Source organism: Zeus faber (genome assembly GCF_960531495.2).
Source record: "Zeus faber genome assembly, chromosome: 18".
Classification (NCBI taxonomy): domain Eukaryota; kingdom Metazoa; phylum Chordata; class Actinopteri; order Zeiformes; family Zeidae; genus Zeus; species Zeus faber.
In genome coordinates, this window is record NC_137210.1 from 14,662,452 (window position 1) to 14,681,944 (window position 19,493).

Genomic DNA, 19,493 nt, shown 5'->3' on the forward strand with positions numbered 1-19,493 from the left:
CTTCAGAAATAACCGTGGACTACAACGGACCCGCAGTTACACATGCAGTGGTGTCGTCATACGGAACCCCGCCCCCAGCCATCCCCTCCCACCCCGCCCGCCCATCCAAGCCACAGGACGAACGTGAGACTAGCAGACCAACACGAAAGGAAAGAGAGAGACGCGCAACTCAGCCTTGGTTGGCCCCGAGGACAACGACAAGTGCGGAGACGCCGAGAGCCCCCAGAAGGACGGCCCCGCTTCGTTCAAGTAACCCCCTCCGACGACAGCGCCGCTTCAAGTATTCTCACCGCCGACCACAACATTCCTGTTCATTGCCATTTCTTAGGTTTACATAACGTAAGCTATGATTATAAGTGCACTCAAGATTCATCTATACATAGAAAAATAATAATAATAATCATAATAATAATAGCAATACATAGTAGTAGTAGTAGTAGTAATAATTATCATCCCAATCAATATCCATTTCATTTATATACAAACTGTGACTTTTTAAATCTAATTTACAAAGTTGCATCACAGTTTCACCCACCCCCCCCCCCCACCCCCCGTCCCTGAGTGTGACGCTCAAGTTAAACCCCCCCCTGTAGCGGCGCAAAACGCACACAGGAACTCAAGTTTGGTTGTTTATAAATAACAATAGCGATCATTGACGACAATGATTCCAACCAGACAGGGTGCACCCGCTTCACAGAGTCCTTGTGCTTGAGTGTGACGGAGTCTTCGTATGTACTGTACACACCGACGATCATCTCTCCGCATCCGGCTCAATCCCAACCTGAAAAAAGAAGCACGGGTGTCAATAAACGCTCATGCAACGCAATGGGAACCCGACGACATCGACCCCGCGTCCGAAATTGCATGATGTGCACTACACGCACACTAGACTTTACTCCATGTGAGTAAAAAAAGAACGGTGGCTCCTCAGGCACACTACATCATCATCATCATCATCATCATCATCATCCAGCCTCTTCTTGCTCTCTGCACTTTGTAGGTTGATGACGACACTGGATTCAAACTTTTACCTGCTATCACCTTGACAGTGCATTGTGGGATACGCTTCCCCGAATGTGGTCCTGGCACTTTTGGCACCTTATTTGATGCATAATATGGTTACAGACGTTCTAAAACCCTCACAAACAATCGCAGACTCGCAATCTAATTGCCGTACAAAATAGCATGCCAATATGCCATTTTGGACACAAGATGATTCTACAGAAACGCCAGCGTGGAAAAGTACACATTCCGCCATAACTGGGCCATACTGCGTCATTCAAACAAGACGCACACTATATGGTCAGAGCATATACATTCAACTTCAAACGAGTTTGGCTCCCACCGACCTCAGGAATCAGTGATCATACAGCTGCGGCATTTGTACAGCTTCTGATCGTGGGTCCGGATGTGGTTCCTCACGTTCCTCAGCCGAAAGAACGTCTTGCTGCACAGCTAGAAGAGGATCCAAAATGAACATGAGAGAGAGGTTTTGGGGCGGGTTGCGACAAGAACACGAACACAGCGCGGGGCCAACCACCCGGGCGGTTGCTGCTTACCGGACATGGCCAGTGCTTGCCCTCTATGTGCCTGAGGCGGTGCATGATGAGCGCCACACAGTCCCTGTAGGAGGTGTGGCACTGCAGGCAGGAGTGGGCCGCCTTCAGAGTCTTGGGAGCCGGACTGCGAGGACTCTGCAGCTGCTTTAACCGCGAACGACGGATGGATTCCAGCAAGACGCATGTTCTGCTACTCAGAGCGAGAAGTTTACCTTGCTTCTGCAGACATAGGGAGAGAGTGGAATGCACATTTTTTAAGATGCTAGTATCAGGTCTGATACTCTGCTCATGTTCTTAAATTGTTAAAAATGCTCGAGTACTCTAATACTCTGCTCTAATGTGTTACTTTTGGAACTTGGGGAAAGTTTATATAAAAATAAATAAATAGATAGATAAATAAATAAAAAGTCTCACTATTATTGTAAATGAAATGTTCAGTGTTTGTACTCTGTATTCACCGGCCCAAGGCAGTATAGCTGCAGCTATATTTAGAATGTCATCAACCAACAAACATCAACATCATGAAGTACACGGTGCGCTAATATCAATACTGCGGAATACTCATTTAGATCATCAGGCCTATTATGTTGTGTAAAACAAATGAAATGTAAAACTGCTCATATTTTGTCACAAATAAATGAAGGGCCAATTCCATTGATTAAGTTGATAAGTTTTCAGGTCCTCCTCGACTGCCCTTTTCTAGATTCAGCCCAAGAATGACAATAATTCAGGCATTACCTTTGGCATGTCCCGTGTGGCCTTTGGACGTGGACGTTTGGCCAAATGAGGAGTGCTGTTGTGGCGGGTGTTTGCCTTCGGCCTCTGGACTTTGCTTTGGCTCACATTCTTCTCCTTGCGCTCCTTCTTCACTTTGGCCTGATGCACAGTGGGAAGCACTCCCCTGGACCTCAGTAGCCTGGGCTGGGGCTCCGTCGCTGCAAATTTCTCCCGCGACACGGAGCGCGTCCAGCAGATATCCACACTCTCTTCTTCTCTTTTCACGCCCACCATGGGCCCCGCTGATGGCCGACAGAAGCTGAAGAGGAAGCCCGGGTCCAGCAGCTTGATAGGCGGCTTGCTCTGCCGCTTGCCCAGGTCTGGGCAGGGAGGATCGGGGAAGGGCCCGGCAACTGGCAGGGGGTCGGCTGGCTCCTCTTTGATGACCTTATAGAGCGGGTGGTTGTAGAAGGATGGTGGAGTCACAGGGTCAGACATCCCCAGGTTGTCTGATTTGCTATCCTGACCTCTCAGGAGCGCGTCATTGCAGCCCATCAGGCCCTGGCTTCCCGCCTTCTCTCTTGGCTTCTGTTTGGCCTTCTCAGCCCCTTTCGCTGCGTTCTGCCTCAGTTTGGCTTTAGACACGGGTCGTCCACTGTTGTAGCGCAACGTCCTGACTGCCTCCACGGCAACCTTGTTCCTGGGCCTCAGTAGAGGGAGGCTCTTGTGAGGCTGCGAGCTTCCGTGGGTAGATTTTGATAGAGCAGGGGGACCTGAGATAGGGTGATCAACTGGTTCTGCTTTGATCCTGACCGCCCTGCGAACAGGCGTTTTGTATCTGCCAATGAGTTGAGGATGCTGGGCAGGGAACAGGGCGCACTCTCCCCTCCTTGGGGTGCTTCGGAGTTCCCTCATGCCAAACGCAGGCCTGGACATCGGCTGCAGCAGGTTGGGGGCTGGCCCTTTACTTCTCATGCTCCTGTCACTCGGGGGAATGTATCTGGGATAGTGTCTCTGCTTCCTCAACCTGATCTCTGCGACGACCGGATCCTCGGGCTCAGTATTAATGACCCCGTGGAGGAAGCGAGTGTTCACTGGGTTGCAGAGTGGGAGTGCCAGGGGCAGATCCCTAAACGCCAGGGCCGGGTCTGGAAGGCGGGGTTTCCTTCGTTTGGTCAGCGAGTAGTTGTTGGCCTTCAGCTTCCTCAGCCGTTTCTTCTGTCTCCAGCCAATCAAATCCTCCGGTCTGGGAAGAAGGGCGGTCCTCTGGAGGCCCAGAACATACATGAGCCTGTACTTCTCTTGAGCTCGTGCAAAATCTTCTTCATCCTCTCCGAGCTCCTCGGGTTCCAGCTTCACTCTCACAGGGCTGGCCACTTTGCTTTTCCTCGGTCTGGGGGTGGGGGACGGATGAGGGATGGGATGGGACTTCCGGTTCCTCCGTGGGCTCTCTAGCCTGGGTAGCAGCTTCTGAACCTCCTGGGCGGCTCCCGGAGTGGAACGGAGAAGACGAGTGTGTGAGAGAGATGATGGGGTGCAGCTGTGAGATTGTGGAGGGGATATGGGGCTTTTGGAAACCTGAGTCTTCTTAGAAGAAGGGGATTTGAAATCCATGAGCTTCATCCTGTGCGAAGGACTGTAGGGAAAGCCGTTCTGACCCTGGGACGGCGACCTCTGGGCCGTGCGCAGGGTCCGCCTGGGGCTTTCTGTAAAGGACTCGTCTGAGGGATCCAACACCAGACTGAAGCCATTGTCTGTCCCGTCCTCTCCGGCTGACACCTTCCTCCTTTTACTTTCCCTCTGGAGCTCGGAGCGGGTCGCAGCTCCTGCTGATGGGAAGCCCCTGAGAGGGTGCGCTTTCCTGGGGCACCCAGAAGGCGACTTCTGCTGCTCCCTGAGAAGGGCAGAGCAGGCCTCCAGGGCCATCCACATGCCCAGGTGTCGGGCCATGGCGCTGACTTCAGGCAGGTCCCCCCGTCGCACACATAGCGTGGAGGAGTAGGAGAAATCCAGCAGCGACAGCAGACTCTCCTCACTGAAACCTGTGAGACACAAATCAAGGGAGTCTTTAATTAATCCCAGTCAATGAGTGAGTGAGACGAGCGAGATGAGAGAGGGCCACCGTAAACAAAGGATCAGAGAGACAGGGGAGTAGGCCCCAAGCATAAACACGGAGGGAGGAGATGAAGAAATCAGCAACTTCTTTCATCCCCTGGAACCCCACCGCGACCCCCATCAACATTACACCTCAGTATTGTTAACTTGAAAGAGACATTATGCACTGATCATTTAGCCATGCCAATTTGGTCTCTACGCATCAACTCCAAAGGGCCTTACCGGTGAGGTCTACATCTGTTTTCGTGGTTGAGTCCATCTCTGTGAAGATTTCCTGGAAGTACTCGCTGACGGCAGCCAGCACAGCTCTGTGGGCAGAGTAGGATCGGCCTTCGGTGCGGAGAATTATGTCACAGAACAGCCCCGCTTCCCGTTGGCTCCTCAGCTTACTCAGGACATCGCTGCCGTGCAACATCATTGTCTTAGAGACGCGACCCTCATCCCCTTGCTACCGGGAGAGAGAAAGAAAAGATCAATACACATTAATGTGATGTTAGAAGTGGCACTCGATGAAGAAATGTGTGAAAGAGGAACGATATGCGATGGCATACATGTGATTTACATGCGAGACGTAAAGTGCGGATGAAAGGGAATAAGAAATTGACAGAATAAGGATGGCAAGCGAAGTTAAACGTGTATTAACAAATATCAAACTCCTTGATGAAGACGGAGAGAATCGTGGTGGGTTCCCTGTTGCGGCCAGTCGAAGCGAGATCAAGCCCCCATGCGGCATCCATCGGACACCTACCTCCGTTCTCTTGGTGCGCTGCCTCAGGCACTCTGGACAGCCCATTACATAGTCCCTTATGTGGAAATACATTCCTGCAGAGAGAACATGTGACAACATCACGACGTGAAACAAAGCGTGTGATTAAAAGCAAGTCGTGGCAGATTTGGCGCGTCTGATAAGTTGAGCGATGAATGAAATTACTTAAGGCTGGATTTGCTTCTTGCATAGCATACACCGAAGGACTTTCAAGTCACATTTTCAAGACCTTAAGAGTCACGAGAGAATCTCTTGTTGAATACAGTTCTGACCCGAGTCCACTTTGACAGCCTAGCCCCAGAGTATCTCATTACAGTACATCATATCCTGTGAAGGCAGGTGCAGCGTCCATACCATCCCACCAGTAGTTCTCCGCCACACATCTGTAGGTTTCCTCCAGGGACAGGTGGCTCCTACCGGACCTCCGTCGGTGGAACGTGGATATGGCCTCACGTCTCCGGTCCTCCTCCAACACCTCCCGGTAGTTTATGAAGCCTCTCTCCAGCTTCCGCCGGTACAGCAGGCCGTCGATCATCTCAAAGTTGGGCGGGCAGGGCGTCGGTCCGCGCCCGTTCAGGTCACACGCGGAGCCGGCGCCCCGGGCGAGGTCCGGATCACCGTTCGGACAGAACGGCGGCTCCGCGCTCCCGTAGTGCGGGCTGTGGGCGCAATCGCCGGCCATTTTAACGGGCTTGATTGTCTTTCGAAACTGTTATTGCTCGTGAATCAAACAACAACCCGTGGCGTCTTCTTCCCCTCCCGAAAAAAAACCAACAACAACAAACACACATAAAGTAAATCCGCTTCTGCTCGGCCAGTCGCCTCACAGGGCAGAAAGTCCCACAGGGTCCCCCCCCCACCACCACCCCAAAAACACCGCACGTGGATTACAGGAGATCGACACAACCGGACCAGTCGCGAATAAAAACAAAACTCTACCGTGTGGTTTAAATACTATTCCTGTCCGTGGCGCTGTGTGTAACCTCATAGGAGACGACTTTCCCCACCAGCAGCACAAACTAATGTTGAGATGACAACACTGCGGTCAAATGGAGTCTTGGGTTCTATTTCTACGATTCCATGGCCGGGCATCACACACAACTTCACTAAAAACACACTCACACAAAAACAACAACCCTTACTTTGTGAATATAGTTACATTTTGCTTTTGGAATTGCCCCCTTCCATTTATATATATATGTATGTATATATATATAATTATTTTTTTTGATTACATGAACATTTCCCCGTCACCATATGCATACATCTATGTTAACTGTTGTGAGTGCGGATAATGGACGCACGGATCGCCGCGCCAATCTGGGTGAAATATTCAAAGTAACGCATCGGGACCAGGGGTTTAAAAAAAAAAAAGTAACGTCTCGGGGTGGCATTCGAAGTATCACCGGTCCGTTTCACACCGGCTGTCGATTGAGTCGGATCGGACGGCTCAATGGTCGGACGCCATCCCCCGGCCTCTGGAGCCAGCAGGTGACGGAGCTCTACCGCAGGAACTTGTGGTTTCTAACTCGGGTGGGAAGCAGCATGATGATGGTGCAGCTCTCCGTCCGGCATCGCGACTTGAACGACCTAAAAAAAAAATAATAATAAAAAAAAAAAAAAAAAAATTGGACAAAAAAGCGAGGCGGCCCCTCGGATCAGCCCAAATGTCGCGAATCACCGACTTGAACGTCAACCGCTTCGATCCCCGACATGTTCCGCGTTCCTCCCGTCTACGCGAAAGCCGTGAGACGGTCCGGAGGATCCGACATCTTTTTTTTTTTTTTTTTTTTAACTCGTAAGCCTCTGTTTGTTACTTAAAACAACGGGCGGACGGCTCCGCTCCTCCGGACGCGGGCCATTGGCGGAGGCCTTAAAGAACACCCGAGCACCTCGAGTGTGATTGGCCGCCGGAGCTGCCAGTCGACCGGGGGTTTTGCTTTTTTCCTCCCTCCACGCTGCAAGGTAGGTTGCGAGCGCACATGTCGGCGCTGCACGCCACGGCCAAATTGAATGACGAGAATGCGACGCGTGCGTCGGAGCGTGTGCCGCGCGTCCGCGCCGGCGAGACTCGGAAAGTTTCTGAATTGTATTCGCACACGAATTTGCCCCGGTTACACTCGGGTACACCGACGAATGACTTTAATTTAACCTGGAATTAATATTGCGATAGTATAATTGTAATAGACGAGATACCACATGTTTACATCTCAAGCAGTCGCCCACATTATCCAGTTCTGCTTTTCACTCAACAAGTGTCACTAGCAAAGGCCTCTTAAAAGACCCAGAACCGCCTTATCTTAAAAGCAACAACTGTCTGACAAGGATTAGGCTTTAAAGTATTTTGCCAGAGTCTTAACTAAGCGTGTTCAATAAACCATGAGGGTTTTTTTTTTTTAATAAATTACACAAGGAGTAATGCCTGTCACTCATACTTAATGAGACAAATAGTAAAATAAAGGCACGAATGGTAGGGCAACGCTTATACTTTAATTACTGTTGAGCAACTTGTATATTGGTGACACAACTCAAAGCTCACACAAACCACTAACTGACATAAGACAAGGATTGTTTCATGTCGTACTGGTTGACCGTGAAGATTCACCCTCACACTCACATGAAATAGAAATGAAACAAAAAACAAAAAGATCACTTTGAAGAACTGTTTTCGCATGAGCCTTATCCAAATATACTACAAAGAATGACATATCAAGGAAATGCATTAACACAACAGAAAATAATTCAGTGCTCACCCACAGGCATTGTTATGTATATAAGTATCTGTCAGGATAAATATTTATTGTCCTAAATAAAATATAGACAAACTTCCAATATCAACCTAAATCATGGAGGAGACTGCCATGTCGTCCGTCGAGAACCTCGAGGGGGCTTTGTGTTGAATCTCCTCTAAATACACCGGTTTCTGCAGCGTAGGATAACATGGAAGTGCACCGAGGAGGCCGATCCACCGCTCTCCTCTCATAGCACCACAAAATGTCTGTGACAGAGTCTAAGGCACGGTGGTGTTGGTCTTGGGGCGTTTGGACTCAGGAGGCTGGCACACGGGATCAGTGGGGGGAGACGGTCGCTCTGGAGGAAAACAAATGTTACAATTAGTCTTGCCTGTGTCAAGACATAAGTTGGTTGGTGCAGAGAAAAGTCGTTTCACCTGCCATTCATGAGCCAATGGACCGAAAGTTAACAATGGCTTTCTTTCAAATCCTGTCAAGGGTTTTGATTAAATTAAACTACAGGTATAATGTTCTCACTATACCTATTATATAGGGGGTGTAGAAGTCCCAAACAGGTTTATGGAATATGTGTTTAGTCTGATTTAGGCATCAACGAGTGTCCAAAATTTAAATCACTCATGTCGACAGAGCCAAATAATAATTATTGTCTTGCCGGAAAACGGACAAACACAAAAAGGTCAAGTAGCAACAGTAAAGCTTGTACTAGACGGACCGTGCTTGGCCTTCTCGGTTGATGACGGCGTGGCGAGGAGCGGACTCGCAGCTGGAGACCGCAACGCAACCGTCGTCAAAGACACTCGTCTGGAAAGAAGACAGAATCGGTGACAACGGAGTCCCCACATAAACACGTGATGTCTAGATCTGTCGAAGTACATGAAACACGTAACAATCTGTGTTTAACTTGTGGTTAGCTCTGCCTGCCCTGTCCCGGTTTACATGTAGGGAGTCGCAGCCACGCGCAGGCCTGCTATTGTCTGTCTGGAAGCCTCTCAGGGTGATCTTTATTTTATAGCCGGCAGGGGGTCCAACGAATCCCTCGTGGCAGACAGGGCTTTGTTCTCACTGACGATAATAAGCAAACGCAAAAAAAAAAAAAGACTCAACAACTTCGACTGCTTAAACTACCTCGATCTATGTCTTATAGAAATATTAGAGCTGATGTTTCACACGTTTTCCTCCCATTTAAACTGCTTCCATAGCCTCGCTGCAACAGAACGAGCATATTCATTTATTATCATGTGTTAAGGGGGAAGTGAATGGGAAGCAGTAAGCCAGTGGACGTAGCCCCTCAGATATGCTGTCAAAATCTGAACAAGAGTTTTTGGATTTATATGATGCAACAATGCAGCTGCCTTTACTTATGAGTTGAAATCATTTGGAATTTCAAGAGCTCCTCACCAGAAATTAGATTTTGTTAGAGATTAAGTTATCAGAAAATGAGCAGGGGGGTATCAATAAGTAAGCCTCTAGTTGGGACTGGGCGAAGAATTAATTACTCATTAACATGATAATCATAGGGAATTTCACACAATATCCATATATCTGCTTGTGAATTATAAATAAATACTAGGTTAATCACATTGAGCAATATTGTAATATTAAACAATATTGTAATGTTGATAAGCAATATCAGACCACAAAAAATATATATATATATCAAGGAATATTTGACTTAAATAATAAAGTTTTAGACGATTTTCAGACTAAACTATTACTATGTGATGTCTTTATTGCCAACCGTCCTTACTTACTTCTAGTAATTTGGATAATTTTCCTACTTTGCATTGGAATATGCAATGCAAACACAGACATTACACACAGTAAACAGTTTCCTTCTGATGTCATTCTTGAACATCAGAGATGAGCACACTCTTCTCCCCGGGGGCGGCTCGAGGGACCTGCGTGCCAATCCCCCAGTGAGCCTCGCAGACTTCCAACATGAAGCCCAGTCACGTTTTCCTTCCCTCCCACAAACATTGAGATGTGACGATGCCTTTTGTGCCTACCTTGGAGTGGGGCCCTTGGGTGTTGTAGGGCCCTTGGGCGTGGTGGGCTGGGGAGTGTTTACACTGCTTAGAACCTTAGGAGTTGTCGGGGTAAGCGGGCCCAGACGAAGCTGGCTTGCGGAGGTGTTGGTGGGTGTGGGGGTCAGAGGGCCGAGGCGAGGCTGAGGGGTGGCGGGAGCGCTGGTGCTCCCGGAGGTCGGGGTTCGGGGGGTGTCGGCGGGGGCCTTGGAGACGCAGGGCTTACCCCAGCCCTCCAGGGTGTTGAGGGTGATCCGGCGGGGCTGGGGTTTGGCTTTCACCCCGGATGGGGTTTTCTTGTCCTCTGACGGTGGGGTGAACGGGGCTACTGGGGTGGAGGCGGCGGACTGAGGCACCGGAGAGGAAGTCCTGGCCGCTGCGGCCTTCTTGCTTTTCTTCTCGGGGCCGTGCGTGGGCGTGAAGACCTCCAAGACTGGGGGCTCCTTCAGGGGGGTGCCCAGCTCTCCTGGAGAGAAGCACAGGAAGGAGCAGTAGCCGTCTGTGGAGGACACCGCCAGAAAGGAACCGTCTCGAGACCTAAACAGGATGTGAGATCACAAAACAGGCTGTAATGTGACAATTACCGACTCATGGCCATTGAGCTTCAAACAATCTTCTTTGTACACTGGGATCGTTAAAATTGCATGCCATGTTGAGAACTTCTTTAACTACAACTACATCCACATCGCAGAGTATCAGGCTTTACTGAGAATTTTGAATTTATGTACACATTTTTCTATGTTATAAAAGTTTGGATTCAGAATTTCGCTGTCCTAAATGACATCTGCTAAAAAGATGTTCCAATTATGTACAGAAGTCTAAACCACACATGTCTTCACAGTTGTTTCACCAGGACCCTTTATAACTGTGAAACAATGTGAGACAGCACCCCCCCCCCCCCCAAGATATATTTTTGGCATTTTCATGCTTTATTTGATAGTGACAGTTTTGGGGAGAAAGGGGAGGCAGGGGACAGAGAGAGAGAGGGGATGACATGCAGCAAATGGCCAGGTGCCAGAATCGAACACGGGCCGCTGCGGTAAGCCTTGTATATGGTAAACTCTACCCGGTGAGACACCGGGGACCTCTGAGAGACAGTATTTGGAAACATACAACTATCAACTTGATGTAAATTAAATTAAGGTAAACAAACCACCTCAGTAATCCAACACCCTTCTGAGAAGGACAAAAAACATACATTTAATTACAGCCCAGTCACTGCAATGTAATGAAATGCAATTACAGCTACTCCTCACTCAACGACTGAGTTCCGTTCCTACGACCAGGTTCTTAAGCGAATTGGTCGATAAGTGAGGACCTGCGCCCTTACCGTCATTTCATTCTTGGAGATTGCGAACGCTAGTGTATACTGAGAACGGTGATGCGCGATCCACGAATACAGCGTGCACGCCGCGGTATTGAATGCAGTGCACAATACAGACTGGTGGGAGAGCTGGTCAAAGTCCGAACGGTCATTAAACAGGTCGGTCGTTAAAAGAGGAGTACCTGCATATTATAATTAACCCTTTATTTCTACAATCACATGAAACACCCTTGGCGTCACTTTCAGCCCGTCATATTAACTGTTATCTTTTATACCACTTATCTGCACTGTGCAACATGCTTTTGAGTAATACATTGACAAATAAATCTCTCTCTATGGTAGGGCTGCCCCCGACTCAAGATTTTCCTAGTTGACTCTTAGTCGTCAATTCAAGCCATCAATCAACTAATCGTCGCACGGTACGTTTTTGGGGCATCAGAAAATGGTTTGAGTTGCAGCGCTGAAAAGAATGATAACTAACATTGGTAGTACTGCTACATTGCATTAACACACACATAATACAAGTACACATTAAATACAAAACCTAATAACCAGCCTTTAAAATACAATTTTAACTAACAAGCGCTGCACGGTGCGCACGCACAAAGAGAGTTAATTACACCAGTTAAACTTATTAAGCCGCATTATTTTATTAATGTACACATTTAAATCACATATAGACATAATTTGCACTGAAATGTGTATTTCCTGGGGCCGGATCCCTGCCTGTAAATCCCCGCTCACAGCTGTAAAGCCAGAGGCAGTGCGCCTTCCCAGTCCCCAGCCCCCGGGACTCGTGTGTGCCACCGTCTAATTTAAAATCCAATTTGGTATTTTACTGCACCCCTGCATTGATCTGGTTGTGCTTCGCCTATCTCTTCCAGTACCAGAACTCAAACTCAGTACATACACCACACAATAGGCCGAGGGTATGCGGGATTGGTGGTGTGCGAGCTATGTCGGTTGGAATGTGGCAGGTGGCTGCGATCTTGCTCTTCACCCTCCTGCCCCGATGTGCTTCTCGTCCGTCCCGCAATTTTAATACGACTCATATTAGCTCAGAACACATACACTCGCACATAAAAGACATCCAGGTGTCCTGCGGTGGGTGCACTCGGCTACATGGAGCGGCGCCCGGGGCTTGCGGCCGGGTGGGGCATCCGGCTGATTGTGGTAGGGCGAGCCTTGCTCCGAGCCTGTGGTCCGAGCCTGTGGTCCTTGCCTGGCGTCCGTGGCCCGGGTTCTGCGCCTGCGTCTTGTGCCTGCACGTGAATGTGGGTTGTATGCGTGCGCCTCAGGGGTGCAGGGTCTCCTCAGTCTCCATGGGACTGGTTTATGTTCTTTGGGGCCGTGCGTGGGTGTTGCTCTGCGCGGGACTCAGGGGTGGTTTCTGGGCCTTTTGCTTGCTTTGCTTGAATTGCGCAACAATATAAATTCCGAACTCATACACTAGAACCAATTGGGACAAGTCCTGAACACTCACCAGTGGACACATCCCCACACACACAAACGCCCTCCTGGTTACATCCCTCTTCTTTCCTCCCTCATTTACTGCCATAACTATGAAAGGGAAGTGGCCATGTGCTGAATTGCTGTTTTAGTTTTCCTGGCCTTAATTAACTCTGTTTTGTTGATATATGTCATCTGACGTTTCTATATTTTTACACTTACATGTTATTATTGGGTTCAATGTTTATGGGTCTCCCCCGTGGTGATTCTCCTCCGCTTGGAGTAGGGATTAATTGTTTATAGAACAAAACATGGTAAGATCGTTCTCCTAAGAGGGGGATTGGTGGCGGTTCTGTGCAACAAAAAGCTGTGCCCTTGTCATCCCACAGGTCGTCCACAGAACAGAGTTATTGCAGCAGTTCTTGATGATTAAATAATGAATAAAAAGTGGTCTTGCAGGATGAGAAGTTGAACTTCACTTGCAGACTAACTCTCCTAGATGCAATGGCATCCAAATACTCTGGGTTGTATGTCCAGCATGCTGACAGCACAGGTCAAAAAAATAAAAATAAAATGTATACATACATTTAACGACCTATCCATTTAACGGCCGTTCGGACTTACGACCAGCTCTCTGACCAGTCGGTTTTGCACGCGGCATCTCAGCGTCAAGCATCTCATCGCGCATCACCATTCTCGGTCTCATTCCCACAAACTGTCAGTATTTACTACACTTTTTTTTATGAATTAATATATATATATATTTTTTTGAACCTGTGCATCTATCTATCTGATTTGGTAATTGAAGAATGTGATTAACGGTTTCAAATGGCTCTTATAATGTACGCAATATTTTTTATAATATAAGCAATATTCATTCACTTTTAGACCGGTCAACTTCATGTAGCGTGCACACATGAAACGAAGCCGCCTGTTAATTATCGGCAAAAGCTACTCATCAAAAGCTGTAATTATTCTTGGAACAACCAGCAAGGAGAGTGAACATTTGTTTTTGTCAAAATTTGTTTCAAATTAAACGCCCTCTAGCGTTTCATACACAGGTCCAGCCATATAGGGTTTAAGGTTGATTTTGACAAGGCGCAGCTCCTGAATGGTCACAGGTTTTCTTTTCCTACGACCAACGAAAAAAATATTTGGTTCAGGCTCTTCTTGTCGACTTACTTTTGGTTGACTATTTGGGGGCAGCCCTAGTCTATGGTAACAGATAAAAAAAAAAAAATATATATATATATATATATATTTTATATATATATATATATAAAAGTGGGGCTATGCCAAAGAAGACATCCTTATTATGAAACAACATCTACTGAAAATGGACAGAGTGAAAGAGGCCTGCGGGGCCGTGCCTGGTTTACCAGGTGAGGTCGCTGATGGTGTGGTAATGGATGTTGGACACCAAGCCGAAGGGAAGCGTCTGCTGGGTGTCGTACAGGAAGATGGAGTCCTCCGATGCCACGGCAAACACCATGCGGTATGCCAACTGGAACACGTTTGGAAGCTCCTGGACCGAGCCATCTGCGGAGGAACACCGTAAAGACCATGAGATAAGTGAAAATATGATTATCAATGATTATTCACTCTCTCTGAGCACCCGTACCGTCTCCCTTCTTGGATCTCAATTCAAAGTAGACCGGGCAGCAGCGCACTGCCAAGGTAGCTTTACCAGGGCAGGGCAGGTGTGCTATGGGCCTAAAACACAGTCAGGAAGTAAAAAAACAATGTCACATATGAGCACTATGATGTCCTGCATTGTATTTTCTGCGCCTCTCAGCAGTCACCTCTTGAGGGCCTTCCTGGAGAACACGTAGGTGGTGTTTGTGACGTTTTCGCCGGCTTCGACGCAACCCGCTGGTAAAAATAGACGACAACGGCAGGAAGTTATTGCTTGTGGCCTTCCCAAGATTCTCCCCCCAAGTTAGAGGTATAACATGGTCTGCGCAGGTACCTGGTGCGAGCAGGAAGGAGCCGTCGGGTGTGAAGGCGAGGCGTCTGAAGAACGACCTCATGCTGTCATCGTGGAACATTCTGTGCTGCTTCACCTGGGGAGAGATGTCATTGTGGTTACACTGAGAGAACTTTAGATTAGTTTCATTGTCATTGTTACGACAAAATGTTTTCGAAGCGACTTTTAACAAAAACTTGAACTGCAATTTGCAATATTTTATCTTGTTCTATCAAAATGGCAAAAAAAGTATTTTTAACGACTTCTGATGTAGAAATAGTCATATGTTAATCGCTTCCGATGATAAAATCATATGACTAACACCTATCACAGTCTCAAACTATTCTGATTATCATTACTTATTTTCTGAACAAAAAGGACCATGGGCTCAAAGTTATATATGTATAAAAAATATATATATATTCTGTGCTTTTACTAGAGTTCCAGTAATAACCATAAGCTTAAATTTTCAATTCATCATACAGTAAGCATCAAATAAAATCAGGAGTATATGACGAGCCGCTGGCAGGCTGTCTTCTTGAAGAAGAAACGACAAGTTTAAGAAGCCTCTTGATTTGGCCATGAGATGCTGAACATTTTTACAAAATTGCAAATATTGTGGAGATGGATTCAATGTTATTATCTATGCATATCAGCGTTTCCGCTAATTCCCGGAATTTGACCAGAAAACCTGTTGAAGTCCGACATATTTAAATCTCTCCTGTCAAAATGCCCAGTGAAAATAATTCCCTCCAAGCACAATTTAAATTAGTGCTGGGTGGATCATTTCAATAAAGAAGTCTGCAGATCTGTTCATTTCCCCCCTCAGCAAGTTGCAACGGGAAGCCAATCAGTTTGGACCATCTAAAGCCGATCTGAAAGCTTCACCTCTGACCAATCACGTTTGTTGATGTAGAACTAAGCCCCACCCCTTCTGGACAGGTTGCGCTTGTAAACACACACACACACGGCACGTCTAGAACTGAAACAGAAAGATGATGTATCGTTGGGACACATACATCCATAGTTTCGTGTTATTTTGGGATATTTAAGTTTCGACCCAAAGCAGACGCTAAATATCCATTCTGTAAAATATGTCGACGGGACGTCCTGACGAAGACGCCACATTTCTTTTTGATTCGATAAAAATTTTATTTTAGTGAAATGTTAATTAAAGCGGCTGCACGTGTTTTTATTGTTCAAACTAAAATTATTTGATTTCAAGTAGTAATATTCGTAATTATTATTCATTTTTAAAATGGCGTTTACTGACAGGACTTATTTTATTTTTAATGTTCAATAAAAAAATATTATACATCTACATGCCTTGATGATGTCATTCTCTATATAGCCTGCTTATCAATTATTTTTAAGCTCAATATACAAAGTTAATATTTGACCGGATCTCTCCGGGAAATTTAAATCTTCCAGGACACGTTGACCGGCACCAGATTCTTCTAACGGAAATTCTGATGCATATATACACACTAATTTTGCGATTGCAAAATCACAGTATCCTGGAGGGACTGGATATCTGAGGCAAAGGATAGCGTCCAAACTGACCTCCCCATCTCCAGGCGTGCCAGAGCTCATCTTGCTGACGCAGTAGGCCTTCTTCCTGGTGTGAGTGCTGTACACTCGCATTACTCTGTAGAGGGGGCGAGGGGGACAACAGACAGATTGAGAGGATGTCTGCAGGTTTCAACAAGTACAATTTTAAATTTTTTAAGACCTTTGAGACTATTATAATTGCAATTTAAGCCCAATTTCACATTCATACTGACAAAAAAAGTATGAAGGATATGAAGAAAATATCGGAGTCCTACAGGTCTGAAATATACTTGTGGTGGTAACCAACGGTGGTGGGTTGCCAAGTTTCCGTGAACACAGCATCACTTCCTGCTTGCCTGAGATGTCCATAATACTAGAGAACAAGATCACTAGTTAACCGATCGTGGATGGTGTTGTTCTCTCTGACGTACGTACACACACACGCGAAACAACCAGTCCCCCCCAAAAACTCGATTCACATGTCATCCAAATTGATGTGAAAAAAGGGACTGAAAAAAGGAGATGTTTGCATTCCTAAACTTCATAATCCAATCAATTTCAAAGACCTGTCAAAAATTCTAAAATTCAGATTATTGGACTTTAGACTTTAAGACTTATTAAGGAGTAGCAGAAACCCTGGAGAATAATTACACACCACAAAACCATGCACAACAAAATGTAACCCCACCTCCGCTTAGTCATAAACAGAGGTGAGGGGGAATTGTGTTGTGAGTGGAGGGAATTGTATTGCTTTAGTTGATAAATCTTTTAACTGGATAACTATCTAAAAACAAAATTACATAAATTTGTAAAAGTTTACTGTTGTATTCCATTGGAAAATGAAACTCTATAACTTTGAGTGTGTTCCCAACTTCCAAGCAAAATGTTCCATTGCCTCTCTTAAATAAAACCCCATGCAAAGAAAACTTTTTGCTGTGATGTCAGGTGTGTGGTCTCGGCAGACTTGGTCCTGAGTGGTAAGCCTCGAAATTCCGACTTGGAAATCTGACTTGAATGGCCGTTCCTTTGCACTTCACCAAGAAGAAGGTTTGATTTTTCCGACTTCCGACTTCAATGTAATGCAGCAAAATACTTTATTTTTATGCAGTCACCCCACCCTCCACCCTGCCTTAGTCTCCCACCTCTCTCCTCTCGGTGGAAATAAACTGATCCCAGAGCAGAGTCAATAAATGCATCTTCATGACTGAATAAGACGTAAGTTGTCTTTGTGTCTTAGTTGTTGTACCTGTCACAGCTGAGAGTGGCCACATACTGCCCCAGAGGATCCCACGTCACGCCCTGCACATAGCTCTTATGCTCATTAAAGATACAAAGCTTCTGACCTAAACGCAAAAAAATAAAAAATAAATTACTAATAATTCACAAAGGACAATGTTTACTTAAAGGATATCCAATTTTATGCTTTGCATTTGTAATTAAATGCTCAAACCTTTAGTGACGTCCCACAGTATGGCAGTGTTGTCCACAGAACCGGACACCATGGAATTTCCATCCCGTGTCCAGGAAATGTCATACACATCTTCTATGTGCCCCCTTGAAGAAGAAGAACTTTATTGATCCCTGTGGGAACATGTGTTCTCTGCATTGTAACTACTCTAACTATCTAGGAGAAGTAGAAAGTTCTAGAGCTAGGGCCTTAGTCACAGGACTCGGCATGCAAGTGTGATGCTGACATGCATGTCTTCTAGGGCGGGAGGCAATGGGACAGAATTTGATTTTTCTATGAAATAACAAAACTTTCTCGTCAACAAGGGATGTCAGCGATTCATTTTTTTGGAAACATTAGCGGGTCATCGCTCCTCACCTCAGTGTTTTGACCACCGTCCAGCTCTCCTTGTTGAGCTGAGCGTCTTCATCCTCCTGAAACATTGGAGTCTGATCGAGTTCTTTACTGTCATTCAACTTCCACAGCAGAATGGCAGCATCTGCACCACAGTGGAACAGAAATAGAAATCTAGTTTTATTAAAGCACTTTAGCACAAACCACAATATAGTGCAAGCTATATTCAACACGATGCATAAGTCTACAAAACGTAGTGTTCTCATGCATTAAGAAAAAAAAAATTACATCATTAAATAGAGGCTATTCAGGCTTATATATAACAAAACCTCAAAATATACTTTGGATGTTTCATCCGATCATTGACTAACCATCTCCTCCTGAGGCCAGCAGCTCGCCATTAGGACAGAAGCGGACCACGTTGACGGCCTTGGTGTGTCTGGCCAGGTTGGACAGGAATTCCACTACTGCCTTGCCATCTGGGCCTGTCTCTACACGCCAGAGCTGTACCAGTATCATAACAAAGAGTTACTATGTGTTTTACTTTGTTTATATGTGAATACAGTAAGTGTATCTTATCTTATATTGATCTGTAATAACTATAAAATCATCTATAAGATGCTTTGATAGACAATTGGCAGTTATCAAGTTCATGTACAGTACATGCTTTGCTGTCATGATTGTGGTCTTCATCCCTTTACCCTGTATGTATTTGTAACCACTGATGCCCTTTGGCAGGATTCACACTGTCTTCAAGGGGTCAGAAACATTTGGAAAAGTGCTAGGAAGTGCTTTGTTCTTTTTTGAACAAATTCACCATTATTAAATTGAATATACAATCCTGGTTTATTATGGGCGAACACACAAAATCCACCTTGAAGATTGGCAACGTGCACACAATTGAATTGCTCTGTAAATCAGAATAATGGCTGCTTTGTCATGATCATAACCGATATAGCATTGGTACAATTTCACCTGACTCCCTATTTGTAAAGAAAAACAAATACAAATTAAACACTTTTCCAGTGTGTATACTCGAAGATAGGGCAGCAGTAAAAGCGCAAATGCATGTGTAGTCACACGTCTATCACTACTCACTCGGACAGTGGTGTCAACTCCAGCTGTAGCAAGACGATGGATTCGTCCATCAGCGTTGTGCTGAAAGTCCAGACTGTACACTGGCTCCTTGTTGTGCCACGCAATCTCACACGTTACCAACTTCATTCTAATTTCTGACCCACTGTTCACTGAAAGACAAAGTGGTTATCGGCAATGACATGACAGGGACACATCTGGACCCTAATGTAATCCCTCTATTATATATATATATATATAACCTGTTTATACTGATGTAATACTCCATCTGCATCTTTGCACCCATTGCACATATGCCTGTACCTCAATACGTATACAAAACACATGGATTTCACCTTCTGTGGATAACCCCCTCTACCAAGTATTTATTTAC

At 46.0% G+C, this 19,493-nt stretch overlaps 2 protein-coding genes across 2 annotated transcripts; both read right to left on the reverse strand.

Moving 5' to 3' along the window:
• Nucleotides 1–678: 678 nt before the first annotated feature.
• Nucleotides 679–5,955, reverse strand: LOC307244267 (uncharacterized protein). Its single transcript, XM_080019398.1, has 7 exons — nucleotides 5,512–5,955; nucleotides 5,140–5,213; nucleotides 4,614–4,839; nucleotides 2,298–4,318; nucleotides 1,560–1,778; nucleotides 1,350–1,455; nucleotides 679–781 (listed from the first exon to the last, which is right to left on the reverse strand). Exons 1-6 carry the CDS (start codon nucleotides 5,837–5,839, stop codon nucleotides 1,351–1,353), a joined length of 2,973 nt encoding a protein of 990 aa, XP_079875524.1. The 5' UTR covers nucleotides 5,840–5,955; the 3' UTR covers nucleotides 679–781; nucleotide 1,350.
• Nucleotides 5,956–7,780: 1,825 nt separating this feature from the next.
• On the reverse strand, nucleotides 7,781–19,249 carry chaf1b (chromatin assembly factor 1, subunit B; the record flags this gene model as incomplete). The annotated part of the gene is made up of 13 exons (XM_080018633.1): nucleotides 7,781–8,247; nucleotides 8,623–8,711; nucleotides 9,917–10,471; nucleotides 14,087–14,246; nucleotides 14,329–14,420; nucleotides 14,510–14,579; nucleotides 14,677–14,770; nucleotides 16,237–16,321; nucleotides 17,471–17,567; nucleotides 17,675–17,778; nucleotides 18,050–18,170; nucleotides 18,397–18,529; nucleotides 19,124–19,249. 13 exons carry the CDS (start codon nucleotides 19,247–19,249, stop codon nucleotides 8,168–8,170), a joined length of 1,806 nt encoding a protein of 601 aa, XP_079874759.1. The 3' UTR covers nucleotides 7,781–8,167.
• Nucleotides 19,250–19,493: the final 244 nt, after the last annotated feature.

What these genes read in the sequence shown, in the direction of transcription:
- LOC307244267 (XM_080019398.1), bottom strand. Translation starts at nt 5,839, where the DNA reads ATGGCCGGCGATTGCGCCCACAGCCCGCACTACGGGAGCGCGGAGCCG. An exon ending in GGAGAACTACTGGTGGGATG is followed by an intron (nt 5,214 to 5,511) that starts GTATGGACGCTG and finishes TTCTCTCTGCAG; the next exon opens with GAATGTATTTCCACATAAGG. An exon ending in CCACACGGGACATGCCAAAG is followed by an intron (nt 1,779 to 2,297) that starts GTAATGCCTGAA and finishes CTATGTCTGCAG; the next exon opens with AAGCAAGGTAAACTTCTCGC.